Genomic DNA, 27091 nt, shown 5'->3' with positions numbered 1-27091 from the left:
CAGCGAAAGAACTTGAGTTCACTTTATTCAAAGAAAAAAGAGTGTATAATAACTTGATGGATCGTCATTTTTACAAGCGCCCACGCCAAGAGTCCAACAGACTGTGTAAAAATAGCCATGGGACCCGTTTACATGCGCCAGCAAAAAATGTTTCCTTTTTTCGATATAAAAAAATAAAAAAAATGTGTGCATGAACTTTCATGTCAAGTCGAATCTCATGGAATTCATGCCAAATGCTCCATTCGCACACACTGGTATATATGTAAGTAAGTCTACCATGGATTTAAGATTGTTGGCACCCTTTTTCTTTTTGAGCACTTATCGTTAATGCCACACCATCGGATTTTTTAAAGTCTAAAAACAAAAGAATGCGAACACTGGGGAGCTTTTGCAACCTGATCGATAAATGTTGTACGCCGCAAAACGGATGAAAATGAGGTCGTCAAAAAGTCAACGAAAACCCTCGTTTTTATTAATGTAAATTTCTGAAACGAAACCTTTTAACTGCTGGGGAATGGCTAGAGTTTCTTCTTGATTGCTAGCAGCCACGTAGGGACTCCCCGTGCTCTCTCATTTGCCTTCGTGAAAACACGGGTAATCGAACTCTTCTTCTTTTTTCCCCTCCTGCTGATTGCGCCGTTGTCCGACCGCATTGACCGGTTCAGCGTCAGACTCGAGAGAAATTGATTGAAAAATTTCTTTGGCGGAGAAGTTCGATTTCCGTTCAGTAATGTTAGCGATTACAAGGATTTCAGCACAAATATAGGTAGCCACCGGAAAAGCGTTTTGCATAATTTAGACTGGCTTCACGTTTTCTATCCATGGCTCCAGATTTTGCCACATCTAATTAAGCCAGCAGACATTTCACAATCAATTATACCAAAGCAGCTTTCCCCCTTTGCCTGTATATTATTCTATCCGGTTGCACGCCGTTCCCTGTCTCGTTTCGCTGTGCATGTTGATACAAAAGTTACGCACTTCAATACCCAACTTAGCCGTTCCGGGAAAAGGATTGACGTCGCGAAGGCTCCACGTCATCATCGATTCATTTCCTATCAGATAAATGATAAGAAGCACTAGCAACTTGGCCAGTGGCGACAATGGAACTTTTCATACACGAAGGACGCGAGAGTGCACTGTTTATAATTCACCGGTTCGACAGGTGTGAATAAATCATGTTTGTAACCTGAACGAATCGTAAAATGAAGCCGTCGGACGCAGCACTTCCTTTACATATTATAAAACAACTTAAATAAGTAAAAACAAATGATAAACTCTCGGTTTATCTTTGAAATTTTTAGTTTGCCTTTCGTTTTTTATTTCCCTGAGAAAACAATAAAATAGCAGGGGAAAAAAAGGCCTAGTCTTCTGCACTGGACTTTTATAGAAAGTCTTTTATTTCTTTTGAAGTCAAGCCAGCAACAGCCGATAAGTTATAGAGGAGAGAAACTGGTCGCTAGAAAAAATAGCCGGCTCTTTTTGTTCGGGACTTCTTTTTTTGTCATTCTTTCTCAACAACAATCGAAAGGAAGGCCAACTTCTCTGGATGGCTATTCTTTTTATTTTTTCTGTGTGTCATTTTTTTTCTTTGTCAATGTGTGCGCAACCGTCATTAAGACATGTCCGCCCAGCCCCATTTTTCTGGCTTTGACTTTGAATCGATTGGCTACAAACACTCAAACGGTCGTAATATTTCGTTGATCTTTCTCTCACTTCTTGTATCTCGCCGCCAAATGATGTTCTCCAAATTGGTGAAATAAAATCCATACTTTTCTATACATTACATAGTATAAACCGCTGTAGATGAGTCAGACGCTCTATATATCCTCTTTTTTATTTCTCCGTGACCAAACAACAGTCTGATTTGGACAACGACGAAGCAAACTCCACAAATTCTGAATTATTAATGTCACATACATGGATTGCAGCGTATGTGGTGAATCTATAGTCTTCCCTCATCATGTACAACTCCTTTGCTATATACATTTCGTTCAAGTTGCAGGAAGGGATTGAAAGCGGTGTGGATAAAGTGTGGTATCATCAAGACAAAAGGAAGGAAGTTGTTGAGCTTCGTCTTTCACAATGCTCTCTGAAATCTTCCCACAGCAGTTAGCAGTACGTATACAGAGAGTGACTGCTTTTTTTTCCTCACTGAGTAATGCCGACTGTAGGAACGGTAGTCTATCTAGCCAAAAACTAAATGAAGAAATGATGGACGCAACCCAAGCGACGAAGACCTTCATTCTGAATGTAAGAGTCTAAGAACGAGAGAGAGAGAGAGAAGGGAGTCTAGAGAACTCGGTTGGCTGAAGCCACGATCGATAACTTACAAACGAGAACGTTCATGCTTGAGACGGAGATGAGGGAAAGAGAGAGAGAGTCTGTCTTCTATATACCCATCTCTCTTCACATCTCTCGTTCTCTTGGTGCGCCGACACGCTCCACGTCTAGCATGTGCAGTACAGCGTGAGCGATGCACCAAGTCGTCAAGAATCTCCCTTCATTAACGGCTTGGAGAGCGGGACAGAGAAAAGAGAGAAAACTCTTTTGTTTAATTTCTCTTTGTGTGGAAAGAAGAGTTGTTGTTGTTGTTGTTTGTCTATATGTCTATATGTCTTCTTTTCTTCGACGGTGGGTGGGGTTGATTATATTACCCCAAGAATAACAGAGAACTGCGTGACCCGCACTCATCAATCACTGTGCCCACGAAAACATGCTGAAAATTGATAGCGTAGATATCTACTAATTGAACGCATACAACATATACAGAGTATCAAAGTGGAACATTAACCCTACCCCCCTCCCCTATAGGTAGTGCATATAAATCGGTCAGACAGTTGTGATCTGATGACGTCTCTTAGTGTTGAATGATGTGTTTGTTGATCCGCACGAGCTCTGTCGGCTTGTACGGCCAAAGGGAGGAGACGGACGAAACGTTATACAATGTTGCCGTAGATGAAGCACTGCCTATATCCTCCTTTTCCCTGTCGCCCTTTACACAGAACGGGAGTCAAAAGTATATACTTTATGTATACGCATATATCCCCCCTCCGTTTCTCTATAGAGTAGACACACAGTGTGTGTGTGTGTGTGTGTGTGTATACAAGTGTAGTGTGTATATAAACACGGTGAAGAAGGAGAGAATAAGGAACGACACATACGCAGGCGTGTTGTTGCTACATATCCGAAAGGGGGTGGCAACGCAGAAAGAGTGTATATCGGCGCCAAGCCGAATCTTCCAACCACTCAGTTGGTCACGACGCTTTTCATCGTTCAGCTGTTTATTGTTATTTTCTCATCAAATTGTCTTAAACATCCGAGTTTGTTGCTTTTCTCTTTCAACTCTATCAGAAGTCCTATTTCTACTTGAATTATACAGCCATTCATTATTCGGTAAGTGACAACGTTATTCTTCTGGATGGCTGACAATCGCTACACACTTGAATTACCCTTTAAATCACGAAACAACATGTTCCGACTACTGATAGAAGATTTAAGGCATATCTCTATTTGTTTAGGATTTCACTGAGAATGTCTTTATCCTAGATATTCAAATGAAGCGCAATTTTTATTCTGAACCACGTCGCTGGTTTACTATAAGTAGTTTTCCCCGACGCTATACCAAAACACGGTCGGCGTGAGTGTTTACATATACACGCCGCATCAAAGTTTTGCTGCATCTTGTTCTAGAAAATCAAAAGTGCGCCGAGTACCGAAACCAAGTTTAGCTACTGCATGTGTATTTGTTCACCCACAACGTATTCCACGTATACAGATCCTTCTGTGTGCACTCCGCTAATTCTCCAGAATTTTTACTTGGCCAAATCGCGAAATAGAGGATCGTATAATACAACATTCACGATGCTCTCAGCCTCTAAGATTTTCCTTCATAATATAGGCCTACTTATATGTAAAGCAGGTCTTTCAAGTGAACGGTGAGAAACGTATATACACACAGAGGCCCTGGCTGGCCGTTAAGTAGTATTTGGAACTCCATGGCTGCGTCCTCTACTGCGGGATTGATGGAGTCCAGCTGCCGGAGCGGATGGGCATTTGCCTCCAGGGAGGGATGAAAGCTTTTGAGAGGTCGTCGAGAATGTAACAAGTCGATCGTTGGGGCTCTATACAGACTACATTTGCATTGATTCTAATATGTCGGGAAACACACGGAAATCTAGAACCGCTTCCTCCCTGTTTAGGAGAGCGTCCAAATAGCAACGCATTTTGTCGCACAATTGACATTTTCAATTCGTCCCTATAATCCCCGTAGAAATAACGAGGGATAGAAAGCTTTCTTGCGCAAGAGGACGTTGCCTTTTACCATCAACACGATCCTCCACTTGTGATTGTGTTTGTTTTGGGTCGATGGATTGATGGCACTGTTCGGATTTCAACGCTGATTGGGCTATATCGTCAACAGCTCGTTATGCAGCCGTAGTTAGGAGACGCCTTGTTATCATACGATGCACTAATATATACATCGCTGAATCAGATGCTTTGGCTTCTTGTCAAGTGCCTTTCCTCTGACTTCTGACTGCAGAATTGTCCGGTAAAATAAGAATATCAGAAGACGAATGATATACAGAGAATCGTAAATCAAAATATGAAAAGCAAGGTTGGAGAATAGACTTGCAAATCAAGCAAACCATGACGAGAATAAGAGAGAACAGAACAAACGACGGGGCATCAAGTGCGTTTCGGGTGATTAGCCTTAGATAACGACTCCCCGTCGCATCACTAGCTTCTTTCATTATTCCTCTATATATATATACCATATCCGTATAAAAACAACTACTCGGAAAAAGACTTGACGATTCCACGAATATCTTTTGTGAAACGTTCTAACATAAACTATAAGGAAAGAAAGAAGCAAACTGTCCTTCTTATTATCATTGTTATGTTAGGGAAAAAGCTTTGCCATGGATTATTGGCGAGACGAAGTATACGTATAACAGGTTATTACCTCGGTTCGCTTTTGAATCCCATTATTTACCTACCTTTCTTACTTACAGCCTCTCTCCGTATAATTTAAAAGGACCGATGAAAATTGCACAGCAGGGCTGAAAGGACAAGTGGATGGGTAATTCCAAAAAGCTTTCAGACTTCTTTACCGAGTCTCATGGACGCGTGCATTTGAAATGGCAAAGCAGAACGAAAATAAAATGGGCAAGCTAAATTTTTGGGTGGTGTGGGGGGGGGATATTAGACAGAACTAAAGTGTATTCTGCATAGCCCACGGTGAAACAAGTGAATAGCATAACCTATTCTTGATATATACGCCCATACAGACACATAGTATATGTGTTGCCGCAAGGGCCGGAGCGAATAGTTGAATATTGAATCACTCCACGTTCTTTCTGTTTGTTGCGCTGCAATGTCAATTGTGACGTCAATCCACCAGGCACCGAAATATGCTGATGAGCTAATCCCGTCGGGACGGTACTTTGCACGTTCACGCAGCCGTCGTATATGTACGCGTGCCTCGTTTTCCTATCGGTTGTTGAGAAAATGCTTTGTTTCATTATTCATGTTGTCCAGTTACGCCAGTTTGAGAACACCCGCTTGACTTAGGCCCCATAAAGATATCGAGCCTCTTGTAATATCAAGAAAAAGCTGGAAAAAAATTTTTTGTTTTTTATTGCACAGGGTAATCCGCATAATAAGGACTCTTTTTTTTCTTCTTCTTCCTCCTTTCTCGGCACGTTATTTATGGATATCATTGAGATACGTCTTCATCCCTTAATGCGTTGAGACATCATTATATTTCGCTGATGATGGCTGTGATGAATACGAGCTTTTTAAGGATCTTTTTTCAACCAATAAAACTGTGAAGCACCAGCATCTTCATTATTTTAAAATAAACTCAAATATCAGTTGTTTACTGCGAAATGAGTGTGAGCCACTATCTTGCTGTTTGCTCAAGTGGGCACTAAAGATGTTAGATCACGTAAGAGTCTATAAAAGCTTATCTCCTGCATTAGAGGGATGATTGAAACCAGATAGATGAGACTCTTTATTGTCTTATTGTTTTGCCATACGTGATGTTTCCAGGTGCTGCCCGTCCTGGTGGAAAAAAGGAAAGCGGCTTCGGGATCGACCTAATTGAAAAGTGGAAGGTTGGAAACTATACGCACTTCTACGTATAATACCAGCAACTACACAAACTACGACTGGAATTCATTAAACGACAACGACATCATCGTCGTTATTTCTTTCCACCCCCGTCTAAAAGAAAAAGAAAACAAAAAAAATGGCGGCAACTCATCTTTTGTTGGCTGTGTTGGCCATTGTTTTGACGGCGTCAGCTTCTTCGAATGGCGGTGGTCTTACGACGCCGGATGCAGTCGCTGGAGTGGTTGGAGCAACGGCGTCAGGGCTCTTCAACATCCGGCCTCTGAGCATCTTCACGGGTCACTGTAATGCATCCATTGCCAGAGGAGCAACCATCTGGAAGCCGATCCCCGGTGTTGTTGATATCTTCTTTCCCAAAGTGGTAAGTTTTTCTCTTCTTTGGTTTTCTTTTTCCTTGTTTACCTGTTTCGTTTTGGTTTTTTTTTTTTTCGTTTTGTTTGTCTTTACTCTCTTTTCTATTGTTGTGTATCTACGTAATGAAATTGATTCTCCTTCTTTCGTCATCGGTCTACGCATACTGCACTGCCTCCCTTTTTTTTTTTTTTACTTTCTCGATTTCATTTCCTTCCTGGATGTCTTCCGGTCTCCTGTTCCATTTGTCCCCCCCCCCTTTTTTGCGTTAGACATAATAAAAAAAGAGAGAAATGGGAGAGAGTGCTGGAAATCTATCTGATGATGAGGTAGCAAGTCTCTCCGGCCAAACTAGTCTGATATTTAGCAGACAGGAGAATCACGACTCTCGCGTTTATATGTTTTGATTGATTGTTTGTCGTTCCAATGTTAGGAATCAATCATTTATTCAGTCTAGAAAGAGAAGTAAAGGTGAAGCGAGAGAATGGCGTTCATCGTTCCATTTCTCTTCGTTTGTTTTTAGTAGTTGTTTATTGTTTTCCTTTCGCAGCCTCGAAAGGGCGTTTTGTTTCAGTGCAGGGGTGTTGCCAGAGATGGCTATAAGTCGGACTGCTACATATTCATCATCACATCAAGGAGAGCGAGCAACAACAAAAAATTATATATAGCGCCAACTGCAAAGTTGCTTTTTGTGCTGTTTGTCTCGCTCCGTTGGTGACTTTGATAGATTGATGAGTTCCTTGTTCATATTATACAGCAACTGATTTTCGACTGGCGTCTGGGGCAGCAAAGAAGACACGTAGAACACTCGGAAATCATTTATCTATATACTCTTGCATCTCTTCTTTCTTTCATTGGATATTGAGAAGGGCCAAATCCTTACGAGCTGCCATAGTTTGAAAGTTTTAAGACACGAAATAAATCATGGAAAAGTACAAGAGTTGAAAGGTTCTCGTTTTGTCTGTGAACTCGCGTCATTTTTGTGACGTCCCACGCCCAAAGAGAGAGAGAAAAAAGCGAGGCTTGCTGGATACCGTAAGCCGCTGGAATTTTTTTTGGCTTCGCGATTTTTCCAGCATCTTTTTTTTTTTGAAATTCCCATTATTGTTCTTTTTCTTCGTGCCTTTTTAAGCCGCTCATCGCAATTCTTCCGTATCTAATCGATCCGGCTATATAAGCAGAACGTCTCTATACATCTACCGTCATCCACCTTATACATATAATGGTCCAGCTTCATCCCGAAATTCCGCCGTCTCGGCTATTACAACTTGAAAATCCTTGTGAGATTATCAACTTTGGTACTTTTCATCCTTTTCGTCTGGGATGAAAAAACTTTTTTTTTTCTTTCTTTCTCCACCACATTGAAGAGGAGAAAGACGAATTTTCTTACTGTCATTTCAGTGCGGATTAACTTTGCAAACTTTTTTTTTTTTTTTTTCACTAGCCCATTGGCAAATCTTTCTTTTCATCACTCTGTGTGTGACGTCATTGTCAAAGGCAACTCGTGTAGAAAAAGTAAGAAAACAAGGAATGAAGGCAGGGTATACAAACTATACCTGGTACTCTTTTCTTTTGATGAAATGTGTAGACAAAGAAAGGTAAACAAAATTTTTTGATTGCCCTTGGTGCAGACCCATTCCACTGCACACGTTCTTTAAAGAAATACCCCGTACGAACAGGATAGCTACAATTGATTTAAAACAAGATTTCTCGACGATAGTGTAATCTTCTTTTATACTAGCCCAATAGACGTTGCTATCAAAACTCCCTTTTTTTTTCCAGTCTTTATTTGATCAGCAAAGACGTGAACAGGGAGATTTGAAAAAAAAAAAAATCGAAGCTTTTATGTCCTATGATATACGCTAGAGATAGATGCAGACGTGTAGATCGAATGAAATCCTTCTTATATTCTTCGCTAGCAGCATATCCCAGCTCTATTTTTCTTTTATACCCGATGATTGGATTGGATTTTGTTACATCCAAGTTGCGTGCAACTCTCTCTCTCTCGTCCACGTTGAAATATACTTCCGCAATATAGAAGACATTCACACATCTAAATGGATGCTTTTGTCATCCGCATGGGTGTGTCTAAAAGAAAACCGGAAAGAAAAAGAAAAAAAACCCCACCAAAATGCAGTTTCGCAGACGCACACAGAGTGAATGGGACTGATTGATTGACCGGTAGGCAAAAGCTCTAGAGTATTCCAATTCTTATTATTCTCTCCTTTTGGTATGTTCCCCTTTTTTTCTAGCCAGTCATCACGCACACTTTGTGTATACACACACAACGATGGCAAAATAAGTTGGACGTGTTCTCTCCCGTAACGTACAGATGTGTCAAGACGGGGGATCGCCAAGGATGAAGGTTCTTGTTGATCGCACGGCTGTTAAAGCTATCGATTGCATGACGTGTCTGGCTGTGACAAACTGGCGAATAGCAACAGGCGCACGCGATGGCCAAAAAGAAAAAAAGTCTTTTCCTGATGCTAAATCGAGTAGAGTGATGCTTCACCCCTTATATATGTGACAGAATAACTATTTGTCAAAAGACAGGCTTTTATTTTTGTTTCGTGCGAGAAATAGCGGCAGAAAAGCTTGAAGAGGGGAAGAGGCCGTGCGGAGCTGTTTGGGCGTGGTCGATATTTTATCATGGCGACAGGCTGTGAGAGCATGAAAGGGAAACATTGATCCTTACGTGCGCCAAACTGTAGACATTATATTTTTCGGCTTGTGGTTGCGAAATAAAAACATTTTCTGTCTGATTGCTGTCTTTTATATACACCACGAAATTCATCCCAAGTGGCTCGCAAAAACTCGTTTTAGCACTTAGCAATATTGTGCGTGTATCTGCGTGATTAAAAAGGAGGCCGGAAGACCGAGAGTTTCGCTACATGAAAAGGCAATATAACGTTGCGCGGAAGAACAACAAAGATCGTTGGGTTTTTGTTCCATCATGGGGCAGAATGTATAGCATTTTGGATGAGGATCTAATTGGATGTTGGCCGAGCTCGTTAATGTCACGTCACACACGACTCCACACAATAAAAATCTACAAGACACACACACACATACAGGGACGTGGTTTTCAACCATATTGTGTCTCACTCGTTGGATGTAGTCCAACAACTCAGTTTCTCCCTGGGCCACGTAGTGTACGAGTAGTATATGTTTTTTTTTTGTTTTTTTGTTGGGTCGTGATGGATCATGGCGAGCAATGACTAGTTTTCTTCGGCAAAGTCGGCATCTAAACTGCCATCGTAGGTTTTTCTCTTTTTTTGTTGTTGTGATGATTCGTCATCTCTTCCGGCTAGACGCCGACCTTCCGTAATAAAGACTGACTCGACTTACAATGGCTGAATGGTATACGCTTCCACTGAGAGTAAGAAAAAAAGAAAAAATCGTCCATTTTATTTGAATCTATAAATCAGAGCAAAACGTGACAAGTTTTTGGCTCTTTCATCCGACACGGCCAGATAAAAATGTTTCCCTCTTTCTATGCCCCATCCATTTCACTGTATTTGCGTGTCGTTTTTTCGTCTACGAGTCCATTCGCAATTCCAGCGGGATGGCCGTGGATTATACATGAAAAGAAAAGCGGATGTAAAGAAAAAGAAAAAAAAAGTACGAAAAAGTTCCCAACAGGAGAAGGAAAAAAAAAAATGCCCCAAAAGTGAAAGAAAACAAGAGGGGAGAAAAAAAAAAGATTTGTTTTGCCACTTATTTATTGGACTGATCCGATTCGAAGGCTATCTAAAAAGAAAAACAAGTTACATGCGTTCCATTCGGAAATGGAATATTAAATATTTCCACGGCGTGTAGCCGCAACTTTGCTTTCTTCTCCCGTTTTCTTTCTTGTTTGTTGAGAGAATTCGACAGCTCGATTGGAAATAACATCTCGTCTGTTGTTCCTATTGATCCCGAAAAAAAAAGTTCCCCCCTTTTATTGTTTTCTCGCTCTATACCGAGAGATTATTTAAACACAGGCTGGCAACGGGCAGAAAACCATTTTTATCTAGACGTACTGTACGTATATATATATATACAAAAGAAGAGCTCCATAACAAACAAGAATAACCAAAGGATATTGAATTCCTTTCGTATATAGAGGCTATAATATTTGCGAGAGTTGATTCTTCCCGTAGCTATTGCGCATGAAAAACATCCATGCGTCTATAATGCGCGGACACGGAACAAACCAAAGAACACGCCAGTCTCGATTATATTGTACAAAAAGATATTATTCGAGTAGGGTGTCTCTCAGTAATGGACACCAATAATTTTTCAAAAGAAGATAAGAGACCAGGAAAGGTTATGCAACCTGTAAAATGATACGTTGCAGTCCATTTTTCCTCTATGCTTAGCTTCGGACATGTGTATCGATTCAAAAGCTTAACACAGAGGTATATACACAGCCTCGCATTAAGCCAAACAGAGCGCGAGATATAGAGCAGACACGGTAGTAGGATTATGTCGATATCAACGCTATGTGTGTGACAAGAAGAAATAAAAGAAAAATCTATTGTGTTTGTTTTGTTTTTTCGAAAACCAATTCGCCATTTTTCGTTTGTTTGGAGTAAACAAAAAAAGGCCCATTCAATGAAATAATAAAAAAAAAAGATTGGCTAAAATTGACTCTGGGGTGGGGTAAACATAAAAGAATGAGATGAGATATACTATCCCCCATCACATCAACTAACGACTGATGGGGGCTCTTTCCGGCTCATTTGCCATTCCGGCGATCTCTTTCCCTTTAAAAAGAAAAATCCAGTGGCTGGATCATGGTTCTAAATACGTGATGCTGTGTGTGTATATATATAACCACCACGACGACCGATTACAATGAAGAAGGATAGGCTCAATGTCTCAATGTCTTTCTATTCTATTTTTTTTTTCCTTTCTTGTTCCGTCTTGTTTAACGGAGCGTAAACGAGGTGATTGCGTCTGCCAGTGCTGTGTACACATGTAACCATTCTGTGCTATTACGTACATCAGATCTAAAAGGCTTTCTTTTCTTTTGCTTACATGCAATATCCTTTTAATTACCATTGCGCTCAAATAGATTGTTTTAAATATTACAGCGATCATTTTTGCTGTATATCATCATTTATTGCTGCGTTTGCTCGTCCCATATATTGCGCTTTGCTCTGCACGATTTAGCTGAGCAGTTTCACTGGCGTTTCCGGAGAGGGCCGTAGTCCGCCTTTTTTCTTCTTTCGGCTCCCCCTTTTCCTGAGTATGTGTAACATTTACAACAAAACACACTTGGCCTAAATCGAAAATGAAACGAACGGCCTGGCTTTTGTGGAAGAGGGGGAAAAAAAAAAAAAAGAAATCCGCTGAGCTCGACATTGAGCTTCTAACGGCTAACCCGACAGGCGTCGGCTAGTGCACGGCACGCACCGCTGCGTCCGCATATCTTTTTTTTTTTCGTGCCTTCGCTTCAAAATAGAGGGGTAGACTAACTCCACCCACAACCCATTGGATCGGTTGTGAGCCGAACTATATAACCAACAAGCGCTTTCAAGCTTGTCGAAACGACTTGCTGGCTTTTCAATCAAGTCCGGCTATACACTTGATGGCCATCGCCCGCCAGGCTTTCCATTCAATAGCTCGGTTACGAAATATATATATCTATATATTTTTTTAAATTTCCTTCCCCCTTTTTTTTGGGGGGGCGATATTTTTGATATCGCAGAGCTTTGTAAACATGTCACTAAAGGCTAACTTGTTTGTTTGACCACGTCACGATTTTTTATTTCTTGTTTTGTTTTGTTTTTGGCATTTCATTTACTTTATATGTAATGTCCGTAGGCTTTTACATGGATGTTGTGTTCTCTGCAGCCCACGGAACTTCAAATCACCTCGGCCTATTTTTTGATAGTTCACACTGTGCGCTGGGGGGTTGTTGTATCGAATCACGTTCCGACCATTATCAGTACAGGCCGACACGTCCTTTTCCTGTGCACTCACTTGAAAATCTCAAAAGGAAGAAAGATAATGAGGAAGTTAAGCCGAACAAGCGAATTTTCTAGCTTTCCAACCGTTTCGCTCTCGCCAATTAACGACAGTAAATGAAGACCGTAAAATGATGAGACAAAAAAAAAAGGACCTTTCGTCTCGAATTAAAAAATAAAAGGAAGTTCTATAAAAGAAACGTGCTGAAGCTAACGTCTTGAAAGTTAGCTTTTAATTGGTTCCATAACGAGCCTATTTCGAACGAAATGTTACCATCTGGAAAAATCATTTAATTTGTTTTTTTTTTCTTAAAACTTGAATTTTCTTTCTGCTATTCCGATGGTTGGGTTTTCTCGTTGAGGATCGGGGTTCGTTCGCGTGATTACCAACTTGCGGCTAAAAGAAATGTCGTAGAAAAATTCTCGGGGGCTATTTAACATTAAAGAGAACAAAGACGTTTCTTTGTGGCTTTGATCTTTTTCTCTTTTGACGAAAAATAGCCGCTTATAATTGATATCGTTCAAGCGGAACGAGTTAAGCAAAAGCTAAAGCAGCCGTTAAAAAGTGCATTTCATTTTTCGATGCTCTCTCTGTCTGTCTGTCTGTCATCCATTTGAAAAAAAACGCCTTGAAAACGACTCATAAATGTATGCGTGGCTACATCTTCGATTGCTTTTGTTTTTCTGACGGTGTTACATAAATAACACAGTAAGCGGTGCGTGAATGTCCGGCAAAGCAGAGTGCCAGCCGATCTTTCTATTGGTCCGTAAGGAAAATGGAAGAGGAAAATAAGGAAAACAAGACTCTGTTACATTGTGGAAGCAAACAATCTCCGATTCCCTCGGTCCATCGAAAAACGGGCCGAAAGAAGCGTGAACAAAGAAAAAAAAGAAAATAGGCAAATAAAAAAACTAAAGGAAATGGGCGAATCGATTCCGTGGTATCTGTGTAAAGAAATAAGAGATAATATAATAGATAGAACTGTTTTTGTTTGTTTTTTCTGCTCCCTACCTACCAAAACAAAACTAATTTTTTCTTTTCTTTTATGTTTTGTGCATTACTTTGCCCGGTGGTGTTCCAATACCTTGAAAAAAAAAAGCAAAGGATGAGTAACCATAATGTTTTTTTTTAAATTTTTTCCCATGTTGCCATTTAAAAGAAACCTCCTCGGTGCGCTAATCCATCAGCTTGTTCACTCATCAATTCGTCGTTGCACGCCAATGTTATCCTCCAGCCGGGCGACTCGTTGCGGCTCACCTTCGATTTGGATTTCTCCTCTTCGGCCGGTGAACGAGACGATCCACCCGTCACGAAGATGTTGCCCACAACCGATTCACCCCGAGCAGCCACCACTACAGCGACCCCAACAACTGGTATTGATTGCTGGCCTTGGCCAGTCTTACCTTCCACGCATTTTGTTTCTTTGCTTTCATTTCTATTAGAAAAGAATCTGTGTGTGTGTTTACAAAACACGGTAATCAATAGGGGGGGATAACAGAGGAAAGTAATGTGGTGTTTTATCTCTCATCTTCTTTTGTGTCTGTTGAAGCATCCACTGCCACGCCCATTGCTACCGACGAGATGACCACGCCCGACGCCATAAGCAGCAAAGAATCGGTCGTGTTGAAACGTTACCCGAGACAGGCTGTCGCTGGGCCGACAAACGCGGCCGTCGCTGCTCCGACGCAGTTGCCCATCCAGAAGAGTAATGTGGTAGCTGAACGGGTCCGTTTGATGACTCAAGCGGAAAATAATCAAGGCAAGAAAATGTCGGTCAACGGCAGCAGCAGCCCGGCCATGCCGACAGTCAGCAATATCGTGACGCTGTACAAAGTGAACGGTGAAGCGTTCGAATCGTGCGACATTGCCAACAGCCAACGCATCGGACAAGTCAAAAGCCAAGACCCTGAATCGCACACGGGTGTCATTACTTTACCACCTGGCCTGTTATCGATCGCCGACAACTTTTTCTTAGGTAACAACCGTAAGCCATTCTATACTTAAAGATTGAGCTCTAATCAGTCGCCTATTCGTTCCGATAAGTCTTTCAAAGTTTCACTGTAAGAATTGGCTGGATTTCCAGCTTGCGCAACACATTACAAGCCTGACCCATTAATGAAGTTCTTCTAATTCAATAGTTGGGCAAACTTTAGGTCGACTATAGTGTGGCTTACAGGAATTGCCCTCCATCCTTGTGTTTATTACTTGGGTGTCCCTTTTTATTTATTTATTTATTCCTTGAGAAATGCTGCTTTAGATTGAAACTTTGATAAAAGTGTATGCAGACATCGTCATCGGGTAAAAATGGATTGTCAGCCACTCGGCGGATGTCGCACATCTCGTGGGTGTGCCACTTATTAAATTTCTTTTGTCAGACGATGAGCTATTCAAAGTGTGTTTTTTTTTTATTATTATTGACGAGAAAGAAAAAAGAAAATTAGATTACGATAGATGATGCATGATGCAAGATTCTTTGCAGTCACGTGTAGATTGGCAAGCACAACATTTGTGTTGCATTTCCTAACGCGTTCGTTTGTTGCTAACGCGGATATCGGCATACACCGGCGGATGTGTGAAGGCTTAAATTTTTATTTTGTTTTCGTTTGGTGGGTAACACACAGCCCATTTTCCATCTGTTTCTTTTATTTAGATAATATTCAACAAAAAAAGAAAAAGAGAGAGCTGATGTGTGTACGGATGTACTATCTTATAGGATTTGACACAATCGCAGTGACGGATCGAATCGATTAGCGCAAAAGTAGATCCCCCCCCCACTTTTTTTTCTATTTTTTGTGTGTGTCCTCCTTTCTTCGTCTCCCTTTCTTCGTGCTTCCCAAGCAGTTCTCGAGTTATTTCCGATATGCTGCACACCACCGTAGGAGGGTTTGATCCGGTACGAGAATAGCCCGCACGCTCTTCTCCGATCGATAATAGAAAACATAAATGCGGATGCGAGCGCAAAAGCGGCTCTCACCGGTATCCGCCGACAGTTTTCGCCCTCCAATCCGTTCATCGCTCTTTGTTGTTTTATTGATGCGCGTTTACCTATCGGTTACACGGGTGAAAGCAAGGCTTATAGTTTTTTGTGTCGTTCAAAATTGATGGAAACTCGGCTGGTTCGCTTTATTTCCACAAAAACTTGTCTTTTAATTTATTTAAATAGGGCGATCCGTGCGCTGGGGTGGCGAGTGTCTAAAGATGAAAGTTTCCGTCAAAACGGCAAACTGTGGAGATCGGGATCAGTGTACCAACAACGGCGTCTGTCACGCCACATCATCCACGGCAAGTTCATCCATTTATGCACCGTCAAACTTTTCTATTTTGTTCTTTGCTCTACCGTCTCCGTGTAACCGGATCGCATGTGCGTGTCTACAGGCGGTCCTTTTCTAAAAGTGTGTTTGTCCTACTCGTTCAACAGGCTTCGTTCCAGTGCTCCTGTTGCGAATCGGCCAACGTCAACGAATTTTGCGGGTCAGTTGACTTAACGATTTTGTTTGACACAATGCAAGAATTTCTTTTCCCGGTGTTATATAGTTAAAAGACATTAATTTGGCTTTATTTTTTAATCGAATGGTGAACATTTACAGGCCATCGAATTTGTGCGCGTACAATCCGTGCCAGAACGAAGGCGTTTGCATCCGCGTCCAGCAGAATAAAGATGACCTTTTCCGCTGTCTCTGCTTACCTGGTACGTTATTATTTTTCTTCCTAAAAACAAAATATGACTTGTATTCTTTTTTTTTTCTTCTTATAATAATATTAACAAAGCCTATTTTCCTTTGGTAATGACGTGAGATTAAAAAAGAATATAATCCATGGTCCACCCCTCCCCAGTCAATCGACGAAAACGAGTGGAGCTTAACAGCGTCTTATTTGTTAAGGCTCTTTGCGTGTAGGCTAATTAGGTCATTATAAGTATCTTTTTTTCGTCAACAAACAAGTCCCCGTGTCGGGGACTCTGGTTTCGAAAAAGGCCCTTTCCCAGGGGGGGACTCTGATAATCACGTCCCGTTGCAACGTCACCTGTCTTTCTCTTGTATATATAACCTTTTTTTGTTGTTGTTGTTGTTGATCAGCTTCAATTAAGCCGAGGAGTTATTCTGTTGGTGACGGGTTGAGGTTCCTTCGTTTCGCCCTTTGTCATTGGGTGCGCTAGACGAAGACACGTATACTCCCCTGGCAGATCGTGCAGGCCAATGAAAAAAACCTTTCACGAAGTTGGGGAAAGTTGAATCCGCGCGTTTGCCATTGATGTTCCACCGAGCTCGAATCCTTTTTGCCCCCTATTCTTTGTGTGCGAGTTTGCGAGCTCTTCCGTTCGGCTCTTTTGTATAGACATCTATAATATAATGAAAGAACTGGCTGCTGGATATAGTGTACATCTGTTTGCAATAAGTCGTGCATCAATTACATTTCCAGTCTTTCGACGTTGAGAGAAAGTTCGTTAGCGCTTTCTTCGCTATCTCTCGGACGCACTGTGGTCGAGTTTGAACAATATGGAGGTGGCGGATGTTCTACTCCATCTACTACAGCGATCCGGAAGAAGACGAAATGCAGCCAAACAGGCGGAAAAAAAGCTTTCTGCCCCCTTTTTTTTGTCTCGGTGGGAGGGATGAGGGAAAGCGAGAGAATCAGGGAGGAAGAAGATATGGTTCGAAATCGATCGGTATATACATGATGTGCGCTGGGATTCTTTGCGCTCTTTGAAGTAACCATTCCGCCTGCATCGTAGTGGAAGGAATGATGAGAGGTTTTTTTTGATTAGTCGAGTGCAAGCTAAAAGCGGTTCTTTTTCTTTTTTTTTTTGGGGGGGGGGTTATCGATTTGCCCATTTCGTGTAATGAACGAATCAGTAGAGATGATTGGAAAAAACTTTTACGTCGGTTAGAAATCGTAACTACTTTCGTCCAAAAAATTTAGACCATTTTGATACGGTTCACGAATCAAGACGATAGCAAAAAGGGAAGGCATCTTTTCTAACTTTATTGGCTTTACAATTTGTAGAACGAACGCGACGCACGTGATCCACAAAGGAAGAAAAAAAAAAAAAAATAAATGTTTTCCGGTCGTGGGGTCCGAATCAGTCAGACCGAAATCGCATCAACTGGAATGGGATCAACAAGCAGACGAGCCATCGTCGTAAAAGATTCGACAGCGTAATATTGACCTAGTATTATATTCGATCCGGCATGTGCCGGGAAGCACAAAAAACGCCAGAAGCCTATAGGGATTAAAAAAAAAAAAAAGAGAAAGAAAATTGAAAAGAATAACATTTGTTAATGATTGATTGCATTGTGTACGTGGATTTCTCCAGCATCCCGAAAAACTTCCCGACGTCAATAGTGCTGTCTGTTATATCTCTTTTCTTCTTTCTTCGCTGTCCAGGCACAACATACTTTGGCCGCCATTGGTCGGCTACAACTGTCCATATTTTGTTTTTATTATTGTAGATCCGCACAACAAGGGCATTCTTTTTACTGCGTCGTCCTCCATTTTTTATATTCCTTTGTTGCCACTGGGTTAGTAATCACCACCCGAGATGGACGTTTCTTTTGTGTGCGTGACTATTCAGCAATGCACGACAACGTCTTCCTCCCAGCAGACAGTGGCATTATAAATATAAGGGACAGCTGGGCGAAATTCGAAACAAAAGAAAACGACTGGACGTTATATTTGAATTGACACATTTGTTTTGGATTGATTTGATTTTGTTTTGTTTTTTTCAGGCTACGAAGGCAAGTTTTGCGAAGAGCAATTCAATGCCTGCGATTCGATGGTTTGCCATAATGGGGGCTCCTGCTTGATCGCTCACGACGGCCGTGCTCATTGCTCGTGCCCGTCTGGCTTTGTTGGTCTCCACTGCGAGGAAGAATTGACCGGATGCGATTCGTCCCCCTGCGTTCACGGCATTTGCGTCGACCAGACGCACGGATACCGATGTTTCTGCCAACCAGGTGAATCCTCTTTTTTTTTTCACTCTTTCATCCTTAACTTCTTCCAAACTTCGGTTGTTTATTTCTTCCTTTAAAACTATTCGACCCAAATCGCTAAATGATGCGTTGATTTAATAACGCGGTGTTATGACAATGTCCACCATCATCTTTGGCGATTATTGCAAAGCTCTGAACAAATCGATTTGTAAATCGATGTTGTAATCGTCTTTCGTTTGCCCATTGTTCGTGATATTGAATCAAACTTGTGACTGATTGATGACATATTGCGTTTCTGTGACAGGATTTGGTGGACCCGAATGCAACTTCGAGTATAACGAATGCGAATCCAATCCGTGTGGCAACGGTGGTACGTGCCTGGACCGAGTGGGCGAATTCCAGTGCATTTGCCCGTCTGGTTACGCTGGATCACGTTGTGAAACTCAGGTTAGTTTCATACGTGATCAATGTAGAGATTCAATCAGACCATAGGTCTTCACCCCTCCCCACACATGATCGATTCGACTCTCGTTCTAATGACAAATCTGATTCTGATTTGATTTGCCCTTAACCGGAGCTTATTGTTTGTTCCGCAATCTGTTTCTCTCTCTCTCTCTCGCCTACGCTTCGGGATATGCAGGTGAATTTGTGCGAACCGAATCCTTGCGGACTCAATCAAAAATGCATCGATCACGGAACCAATATCAGCTGCGAATGTATTCCAGGCCTGGATCTAGCCCTTTGCGCCGAGATGAACTCGGTAAATGGTTTTCTTTTCCCTTTTTTTTTTGTGCATATTACGTGAATTGATGGATGCAACTCGTATCATCTAGTAGCAAAGCCACATAGCTCGTCGATTTCAATATTCACTAATGCGATCAAGAAAAGGGAACGACATATTTCTTGATCGCAGTGCCAAGTGTCGTGAACGTTCCGGTGTACGAATTATCGAGTAAGAAATCAAAGATCAGAGTATAGAGAACAAAGTGTGGAGTACTTCTGATTGGGCTGGAACATATCGTCAAATTGTGCGGACGTATGACTTTTCTGGGGAGGGGCAAAGTTCGCCTTCGTCAGAGAAGGAAATCGAATTGCTATCACCCGTGATTATTGACTAGATTGGCTGCGCCGTTTGACAATTCGTCCGCGTCTCTTCGTTCAAAACTGACGGAAACTCGATCACGAGAAATCCAATTGGAGGACTGCGCTGCAATCTCAGCCTCCCCTCTCTCGTCGTTGATGTTCTTTTATTTATTTTTTTTTTGCTTGCCGTCAGTTCTATCCTCTTGTCCCCACCGTTCGCTTTTGCACTCGAAGAGATTTTTCAAACCCCCCCACAAAAAGCAAAGAAGCTGGAACGTCACCCTTTTTGTGAACGCGTGATAAGCTCAGAGGCTCTAGCAGCTCTAACAAAACATAGAAAAGAAAAAGACGGTGGGGAAATCCGTACATGAGTATAGACACACGTGCGTACATAGCGCCAAAGAAAATCTAATTTCAACAAGAAAATAAAAGGAGAACAAAAGATCTTTCTTTTCTTTCTTCTTTTTTCGAAGCATTTACCATCGCATTTCTTTTTGGCCTATTGGAATGCAAGACAAATCTAAAGAAAATTCAAGTACAAAAGAATGCAAACAGCTAATCAACTCCGCCAACTTTGAAAATGGGTCGATAAGACGCCAATATAAGAAAGAAGTCTTTTCAATTCGTCTTTCTTTTCTAAAAAAAAAAAAAAAAGGCATGTCATCCGAACCCTTGCCTGCGTGGCGGGACCTGCTGGGTCAGCAGCGGGAGTTTCTTCTGCGCTTGCAAGCCTGGACTAACTGGCGATCGATGTCAAGGTAAGAGCACTCTACGCCAGAGGCAAGATCGTCGTTACAACTTTTAGTGTCTTTCTTATTTGTTGTTGTCGTTTCGCTCTCTTCTTTTTTTTTGGGGGGTTTACCATCACGCGTACTTTCTGCGCGGGGTTATTTGATACGCATGATGATGTTGACTGAATTGACGCAGATCTGGTGACGATCGGTAACAAAGCCGAACATCACGAAGTGATCCGTGGCTCAGTCGGCCATTACGGCCTCAGCAGCAGCGAACTGGAACTGAAGACGCCGTTGCCCCTCCATTTGGATCACACGCATAGTGTCTACGTGGCTGTTGGCACGCTCATCTCGGCCGTCGTTGTCGTCGTTATCGCGGTATGCTAATTTGATTGAGAACAAGGATAGACTCGGTTGACACCACGTCTGTCAATTGCGAAAATGAAATTCGGCTTTCTATTGCGCACTCGATTTGATTATCTCGTAACATTGACAGGTTATGGCTTGCTACTGTCGGACGCACGAACCTTCCAAATGGTCGCCAGCAGCACGGCTGCCTTTCCTCTGCCGAGATTATCGCAATTCATCGTCGCCCGTTAAAGAGGATCAAGGGTAAATAATCAAGAACGATTTCCGTTTTACATCATCTAAAATGGGGCATGCGTTTATCTCTATTTGTGGAGGGGGGGGGGTTCGATTTTGATTGTGGAAAGTCCTACCGAGTGTATTTTGCGTTGAAGAGTGAGCCAAAGTTTGTTGAAAGTACACGTTGGATTGAATAAATTTTTCGTGATAGATATTCGCCAGCGTCTAAGATTTCCAAGAAAATCACTAGACTTTGGCAATTCTCTTGCGTTCGCGCCTTAAGATTTCCGAGAAAATCGCTAGACTTGCGAGAGATCAAACAAAGATGAAATAACACCTTTCTTTGACTCTATACGTAACCACCTTTGTACGTGATATTGTCTCGCAGGCAAATCAAACTAGAAAGCTGCAAACTTTGAAATGATTACGAATTCACTGCGTCAACAGTTCGATATTTTTCTTGGCTCATGTTACGTGCATTTTCCTTGCTGCAACGACATTATAGAAAAATGGGATGTGATTTTTTTTTTCTTTCCCATTTTGCCTTCATTTTGGATTATTAGGATGGACGTGCCGTTGGCCGTTGCCATGGAGACGGAAACCTTCCAGCAACGCAAATTTGAAAGCCTCCATCCCACTCAGTGCCAAGTGTATTGGAGCGACGCTCGCCGCGACGCTGCCGTCCTCGACTGAAAAGACCGAAAAGATGGCGGGGAAAAATAAATAATTGAAAAAGACCTACGTATATAAATAATTTACAATAATAATAATAAAAGAAAAAAAAATGATGGCACGACTGGAGCGATGAAAAAAAAAATGAATAGAGAAGACCAACATCTTCCAACATTTTTTTTTTTCTTTTAAGGTCGTAATTTGATTTGACTCGGTTCACTCGACTTAATATTTACACAGCACACTTCGACGTCGAAATAGCCTCTGACATTTTAGTTGTATGTTTTCTTTTTTCCTTGTTTAGTTCGGGGAAATATTTATATCCCTCAATTCCCTTGAATTTTTTGTCGTGTTCAACCAACCACTTTTGCCTCCCAGCGACCCTGCGGATGCGTTAGGAAGAAAAGCAGGGAGGGACTTTGATCTCCGTTCACGGTTTTTTTTTCTTTTTCTTTCATGACTTGCCTATCTCTTTTCCCATTCTTGCCTATTTTGTATTCATTACCCTGTGTGACTTTGGGTTTTCCATGTCTATTTCTTTTTTTTTTTTTTCTTTCTCCTCGTTTATGCGTGTTCATGAATTATTCCACATGTAGATCCATGTTCCGTCCTCTCCATTATATACTCCGGTGTGTCTTGTCTATTCTTTTCCCTCTCTGCTTGTTGCTAAAAAAGAAATGTCTGAGCTAACTTATTCTGTTGCCGAATGATTGTCTACGAGCTGACGACGAGCACAAAAAGTGGACAAAGACATTTTCTTGATTGCCGGAATTCAGTTAGTCCTCTTGTCTTTTTTGGTTTCGTTATGTTTTCTCCATATGTAAATGAATCAGCCGTTTTGTTTTTACCTTTACGTCGCAATTTGTTGTTTCTGATTTATTCGATCTGTTCTCCCTCTACTTCCGAAATTGGTTGTTCCTTTTTACTGTCCGGATTTTTCTTGATTCTTAAATAATTCCATTTATTCATCGTACATCTCTCTCATGCTCACAACATACTCACAGATATTTGTATTTCTCTTTGTGATGATGATCCCCTCGTGACGGAATACTTTGAATCCCATCACACAAACATTCTGATTCAACAATTTGAGCCCTTCCATTTTAAATCATCTTTTTGACTTCCTGTTCGATGCCAAAGTAACGACAGCCCTCCAATGAAATTCCCCGCAAACATAATTTTTATCCAGTCATTTCAGATTTCAGGCTTGTCGGGACAATTGAATGTCTTTTTAACGCTCCATTTTATTTGCTCGAGATTTTGTCCTCCCCCTTTAGTTTGAAACATTATAAAGAACAACGTCCGCAAAACATTGGCGTCTTTCGATTTTTGGTTTTCATTTTGATGGGGACGTTGTTTCTCTTTTTGGAGCAGTACAAAAAAATGCGCGCGTGAAATACAAACTTGATTGGCTTGTCATTAATTCCATCGAAACACACAACTGTTTCTTGTTTTTGATTCAACAAAGAGGAGGATACCTGATATGCGGCTAATGAGCGTTGATACGTGCTGAAACTAGAACCGGTGGAAAGCAAATCCTTGACAAGGTGGAAGGAAAAAAAACAAACATTTTTCAAGTACTTGCTGGCGCAGTCTAGTGAGGGACTGTAGAGTTATGAAAGTGCCTTCAATCTTACATCAGAACAAGAATAAGAAATCCTGGCTGGCGCACGTTCGCTGGCCAGATGTGATGATTTTCCCAAAAGCCAAAAATAGTTCTAGAAAAACATTAATGGAAGTTGAATAAGACAGGAAATCTGAATGTTGAGGAGATTTGTTTAAACAAATGGAAATATCCTAGCATTTAAAAACCGTTAACCGTTTTTCGAGAAGTAAACTAAATTGGGCCACTACGGAAATATATGTAGGTCAATTATGTCGGATTGTGCAGAGAAAATAACATAGAAGATATTCAATCAACTATCGCTAGATCTTTTACGAAGAGGAACTCCCGCATTTAAAGCCTCACGTCATCTTGCCCACCCGTTGCGCAATATAGCACAGTTGCGTTTTCTCCACAGGTAGACCACCTGAAACCGTACAGTGTGTAACGAAGTATTATTCGTAACGCGTATCCCGTAATCAACAGCCGTATCGACCAAAAGAGAAGAAAAAAAAGGCCAACAACAAAAGAAGAAAGCTCGATTGTCTTTTTGTTTTGTTAGAGAGACATTTGCCGTTAAAGGTCGTAGTTTGTAACGTAAAAATGTCGCTATAACTTATATATAAAAACCATGCCTTCCGTATTCAACAACCGTAACGCTGATAGCATCGGTGCCAACTGTATCCGATCATTTTTCATTGATAATGACACTTGAAACCTACAAAAAAAAAATTCTTCTTTGAACCAGCTTTCTAAATTCCTCGCATTCCTATGGTGGAAAGAAATTTGCGGAGATGTTTTGAATATTTAGTTGGTTAAACAACGTACACGTTAATATCGGTCGAAAACGTAGAAGATCGTATTGTTTAATAAGCTTAAAAAAAATTGGTTAAATGGCCGGACAGATGAAAACAAACCGAAGAGCAAGTAGTGCAAAGCACTTGGTGGTTCGCCAGCAGGAAAACCAGTCACGTGACTCAATGGGGCAGGTTGGTAGGGTGTTGAAGAACCAAGTGTCTTTTTTCTCAACTGGGTTATAAAATGCCATCGGAAACCTTGGGAGCGTATCAGAGAAGCTCTTGACTTCAACTTCAACGGACAACATGAAACGTCAAGGAATTCCAAAGGTAAAACGTACATTTCAAATTATTACCAAAAAAAAAAGAACAAGAACATTTAAATACAAAATGATAACTAATGTTTGATCAACTACCTTTGCAGTATCTGTTTGCCAGTTTGCTGTCTTTGCTGGCACTACGCATCGACGCATTAGATGACAACATAGCCATAGAAAGTAATCCGCCGGAAGTGATGGTTGACCGGAGATCCGATGGTTTCGACTGGAGTTTCATCACGGGGGAGAGGAGAATAGAAACAGAGCCCAGGATGGATAACTTGGAATGGGACTATGACGTGGGAACAAGTGCGGATGAAGATGCTGACGAAAGACTGGACGGTGTTCACTGGGATTCCAGTATACAAAGCAGTGACGAAGATGAGGTGGTCGAGGAACGAGTGGACGACATTGACTGGAGTTTTCTCACGGAACAAACAACCATAGTGGAAGAGGAAGCTGAGCACAGGATAGACGACTTTAACTGGAATTGGAACATCAAGAGCAAGGAAGAAGATTATACCGAGGACAGGGTAGGCGAATCAATTGAGGAGCGTGACGTACATAATCACGAATATCGCCCCACGAAATGGCACGGTAAACTTAGGCGAATTAAACATCAGTACGGTCCATCGAAAGCCACGAAAAGGCCAAAGTATCAATACGGTCCACCAAAATCGCAATACGGTGTGTCCAAACGGCCATTGAAGTTCCGGAAGCATCCGAAATTTCAATATGGAGCACCCAAGGCTCATCATAAAATACCCAAAGGCTATTATGGTCCATCAGAATCAAATTACGAGGCTCGGCCTTATTCAGCCCCAGTTTCCTACTCATCGCAACTGACGCATTCCATTCCAGCGAGTCACAGACAACCGGAATCGGTTAGCGATTCAGCACAGCCTGCAGCAGTTAATTACCCCACAACGGTAGAAAGTAGTCCATCAATTAACATTCCACCATCATCTCCGATTCAATCTCCTCCAATTGTTGGCTACACTACTGCCGCTCCAGTTCAAAATTATCATCCTACTTTCAGTGATCCGGTGAGCTACGATTCTTCGACGCATCCGCCTTCCGGAAACGATTTTGTTGATGCCTATCTGCAACCAACAGAGTCACCTAACCAAAGGCAATCGCTTCGTCAAACGGTTGGCGACAAAAACGACAATCTAGGATTCTTTCAATATGTAAATTTTCCCAATTTCGAGGAGATTTTCAAACAGATATTTAAATTTTGAAAGACAAGCTTCAGAATTCCAAATATGCCTGAAGCGTTGCTTATTATTCACTTCACAAACACTAAGGTTTCACAAACGGATAACCTTGGCTTTTACCGCCCCAGAAACGTATTAATTTATTAACTTCGAATTTGTTGTTGTTAGCAGGATTTCAGCCAGTCGACATTTTCACCGTAATTTATGAATTATTTAAATGTAACGTTTTGCACTCGCGTGTTGTATGGCTCTCACGGATACATCAAATAAAGTACATTTTACTTGTCAAGAAATATGTTGTCCTTATTGACTTACCAAGTCCACCATTTTTCATGAAAAGGGGGTAAACAAAAGTCCCAACGAATTACTGTACTGAAACACCTGTGGGTACACGTATTCAAAAACGGGACTGGACACGTTTGGCCAGGAAGGGGGGTGGGATAAGCATTTTTTTTTTTTTGTGTACAAAGAATTCGTGCACCACTTCACCTGTGGATAAAGTGTATAGGGAGGGGTAAGCATTTTTTGAAACAAACATTAGACTGTGATGGGATCCGAGCCCTGCATCATACTCAGATAGCAAGCTGTACACTTGTATAATAATATACATTTTTATGGTTCCTTTTTGGTGATACTAATCATTTACATATTATTCGCAACGTTAAAGTTTTCTTTATACCGATTCTCCCTCCTGAAAGCTTTTTTGCGTTGGACTGCCACTAGAATTACTTTGCAGTTCTTTCCCGTCTTCATCCAATTTAATTGCAATAAACGAAAATGTATTTGTTAGTTCCATTAAAGATGGCGTGTCACAGCAGAACGTACATGACGAACTGTTTTTTTTTTTTTCCTACTGCCGCCATTTCGGCAATGTACTTTACGTACCGTGTGCTCTGCATTTCAACTCTTTTCCTCGTGAGTGCTATCGATGATTACAAACCGGACGTTAATGGCAGTGTTTAGGGATGCTTCATTACATTTGTGTTCTTATATCGTATCATGTTATTTTGCTTTTTCAACGTTTTTTTTTCAGTTAGTGATCATACGCGTACACAATAGTGCCAATTAACCAGGCAATAAGATAGCGGATAGGGTGACTGCTTCAGACCCCATTCTTTTTTCGTCTTCCGTGTATTTAATTGAAGCGTGATAGTATGAAGGTGTAACCTCTTTAGATGAACGAAATGAAATAAATAGCTCACTCGAACAAGTGTTAGCTAGCGGCTTCATTCGGTGCTATTGCCAACCGCTAGACGTCTTCGTGAATGAAATTGATAGCTCCCTTTCGATTAAAACGATCCATATGTTCTTCTGAGGCTGTATTATTTGAAATCGGCCTGCGCATCCAATTACGTCATCAAGACCTACGGCGGATGCCACCGTGCAAGAAATTACAAAACCGTAACAACGCCGGTGAGGTTATTGCTGGTCGTAGAATTTCTTTTTTTTTTTCAATTTAATTGACTGTGGGATGTTTAGGATGAAGTCTGATACACATTTTACGCCAAAGGAAATGTCCTAGTATTCTAATTAGACAATTTATGCGTGAGTGTCTTAAGGGTGAATCGTAAATCACTTCTCTGTTACCTGGATAAGTAAAGAAAAGTTAAAAGGCACTGTTTTTTTTTTTAAAGGAAAAAAATCCGTTATGAGGCTATTAAATGATAATGATCAACGTTTACATTTGTCGTCTTGGTGCTAAAAAAAAAGTGCGT

The 27091-nt window shown here is 41.3% G+C and overlaps 2 protein-coding genes across 2 annotated transcripts; both read left to right on the top strand.

Annotated features, from left to right (window-relative positions):
• The first annotated feature begins 3235 nt into the window (after positions 1-3235).
• On the top strand, positions 3236-22861 carry LOC116923748 (delta and Notch-like epidermal growth factor-related receptor). Its single transcript, XM_045173403.1, has 14 exons — positions 3236-3393; positions 6052-6493; positions 13598-13811; positions 13988-14413; positions 15602-15720; positions 15857-15909; positions 16026-16126; positions 18165-18392; positions 18673-18815; positions 19009-19128; positions 20107-20209; positions 20379-20563; positions 20682-20797; positions 21334-22861. The coding sequence occupies exons 2-14, from the start codon at positions 6251-6253 to the stop codon at positions 21461-21463; spliced, it is 2181 nt and encodes a 726-aa protein (XP_045029338.1). The 5' UTR covers positions 3236-3393; positions 6052-6250; the 3' UTR covers positions 21464-22861.
• A 1180-nt stretch (positions 22862-24041) lies between these two features.
• On the top strand, positions 24042-25669 carry LOC116923745. The gene is made up of 2 exons (XM_032930270.2): positions 24042-24172; positions 24267-25669. Exons 1-2 carry the CDS (start codon positions 24149-24151, stop codon positions 25398-25400), a joined length of 1158 nt encoding a protein of 385 aa, XP_032786161.2. The 5' UTR covers positions 24042-24148; the 3' UTR covers positions 25401-25669.
• Positions 25670-27091: the final 1422 nt, after the last annotated feature.

This window comes from Daphnia magna, linkage group LG5 (genome assembly GCF_020631705.1).
Source record: "Daphnia magna isolate NIES linkage group LG5, ASM2063170v1.1, whole genome shotgun sequence".
Classification (NCBI taxonomy): Eukaryota; Metazoa; Arthropoda; class Branchiopoda; order Diplostraca; family Daphniidae; genus Daphnia; species Daphnia magna.
Note: the sequence above shows the minus strand (reverse complement) of the source record. Positions and strands in the feature narration are given on the sequence as shown.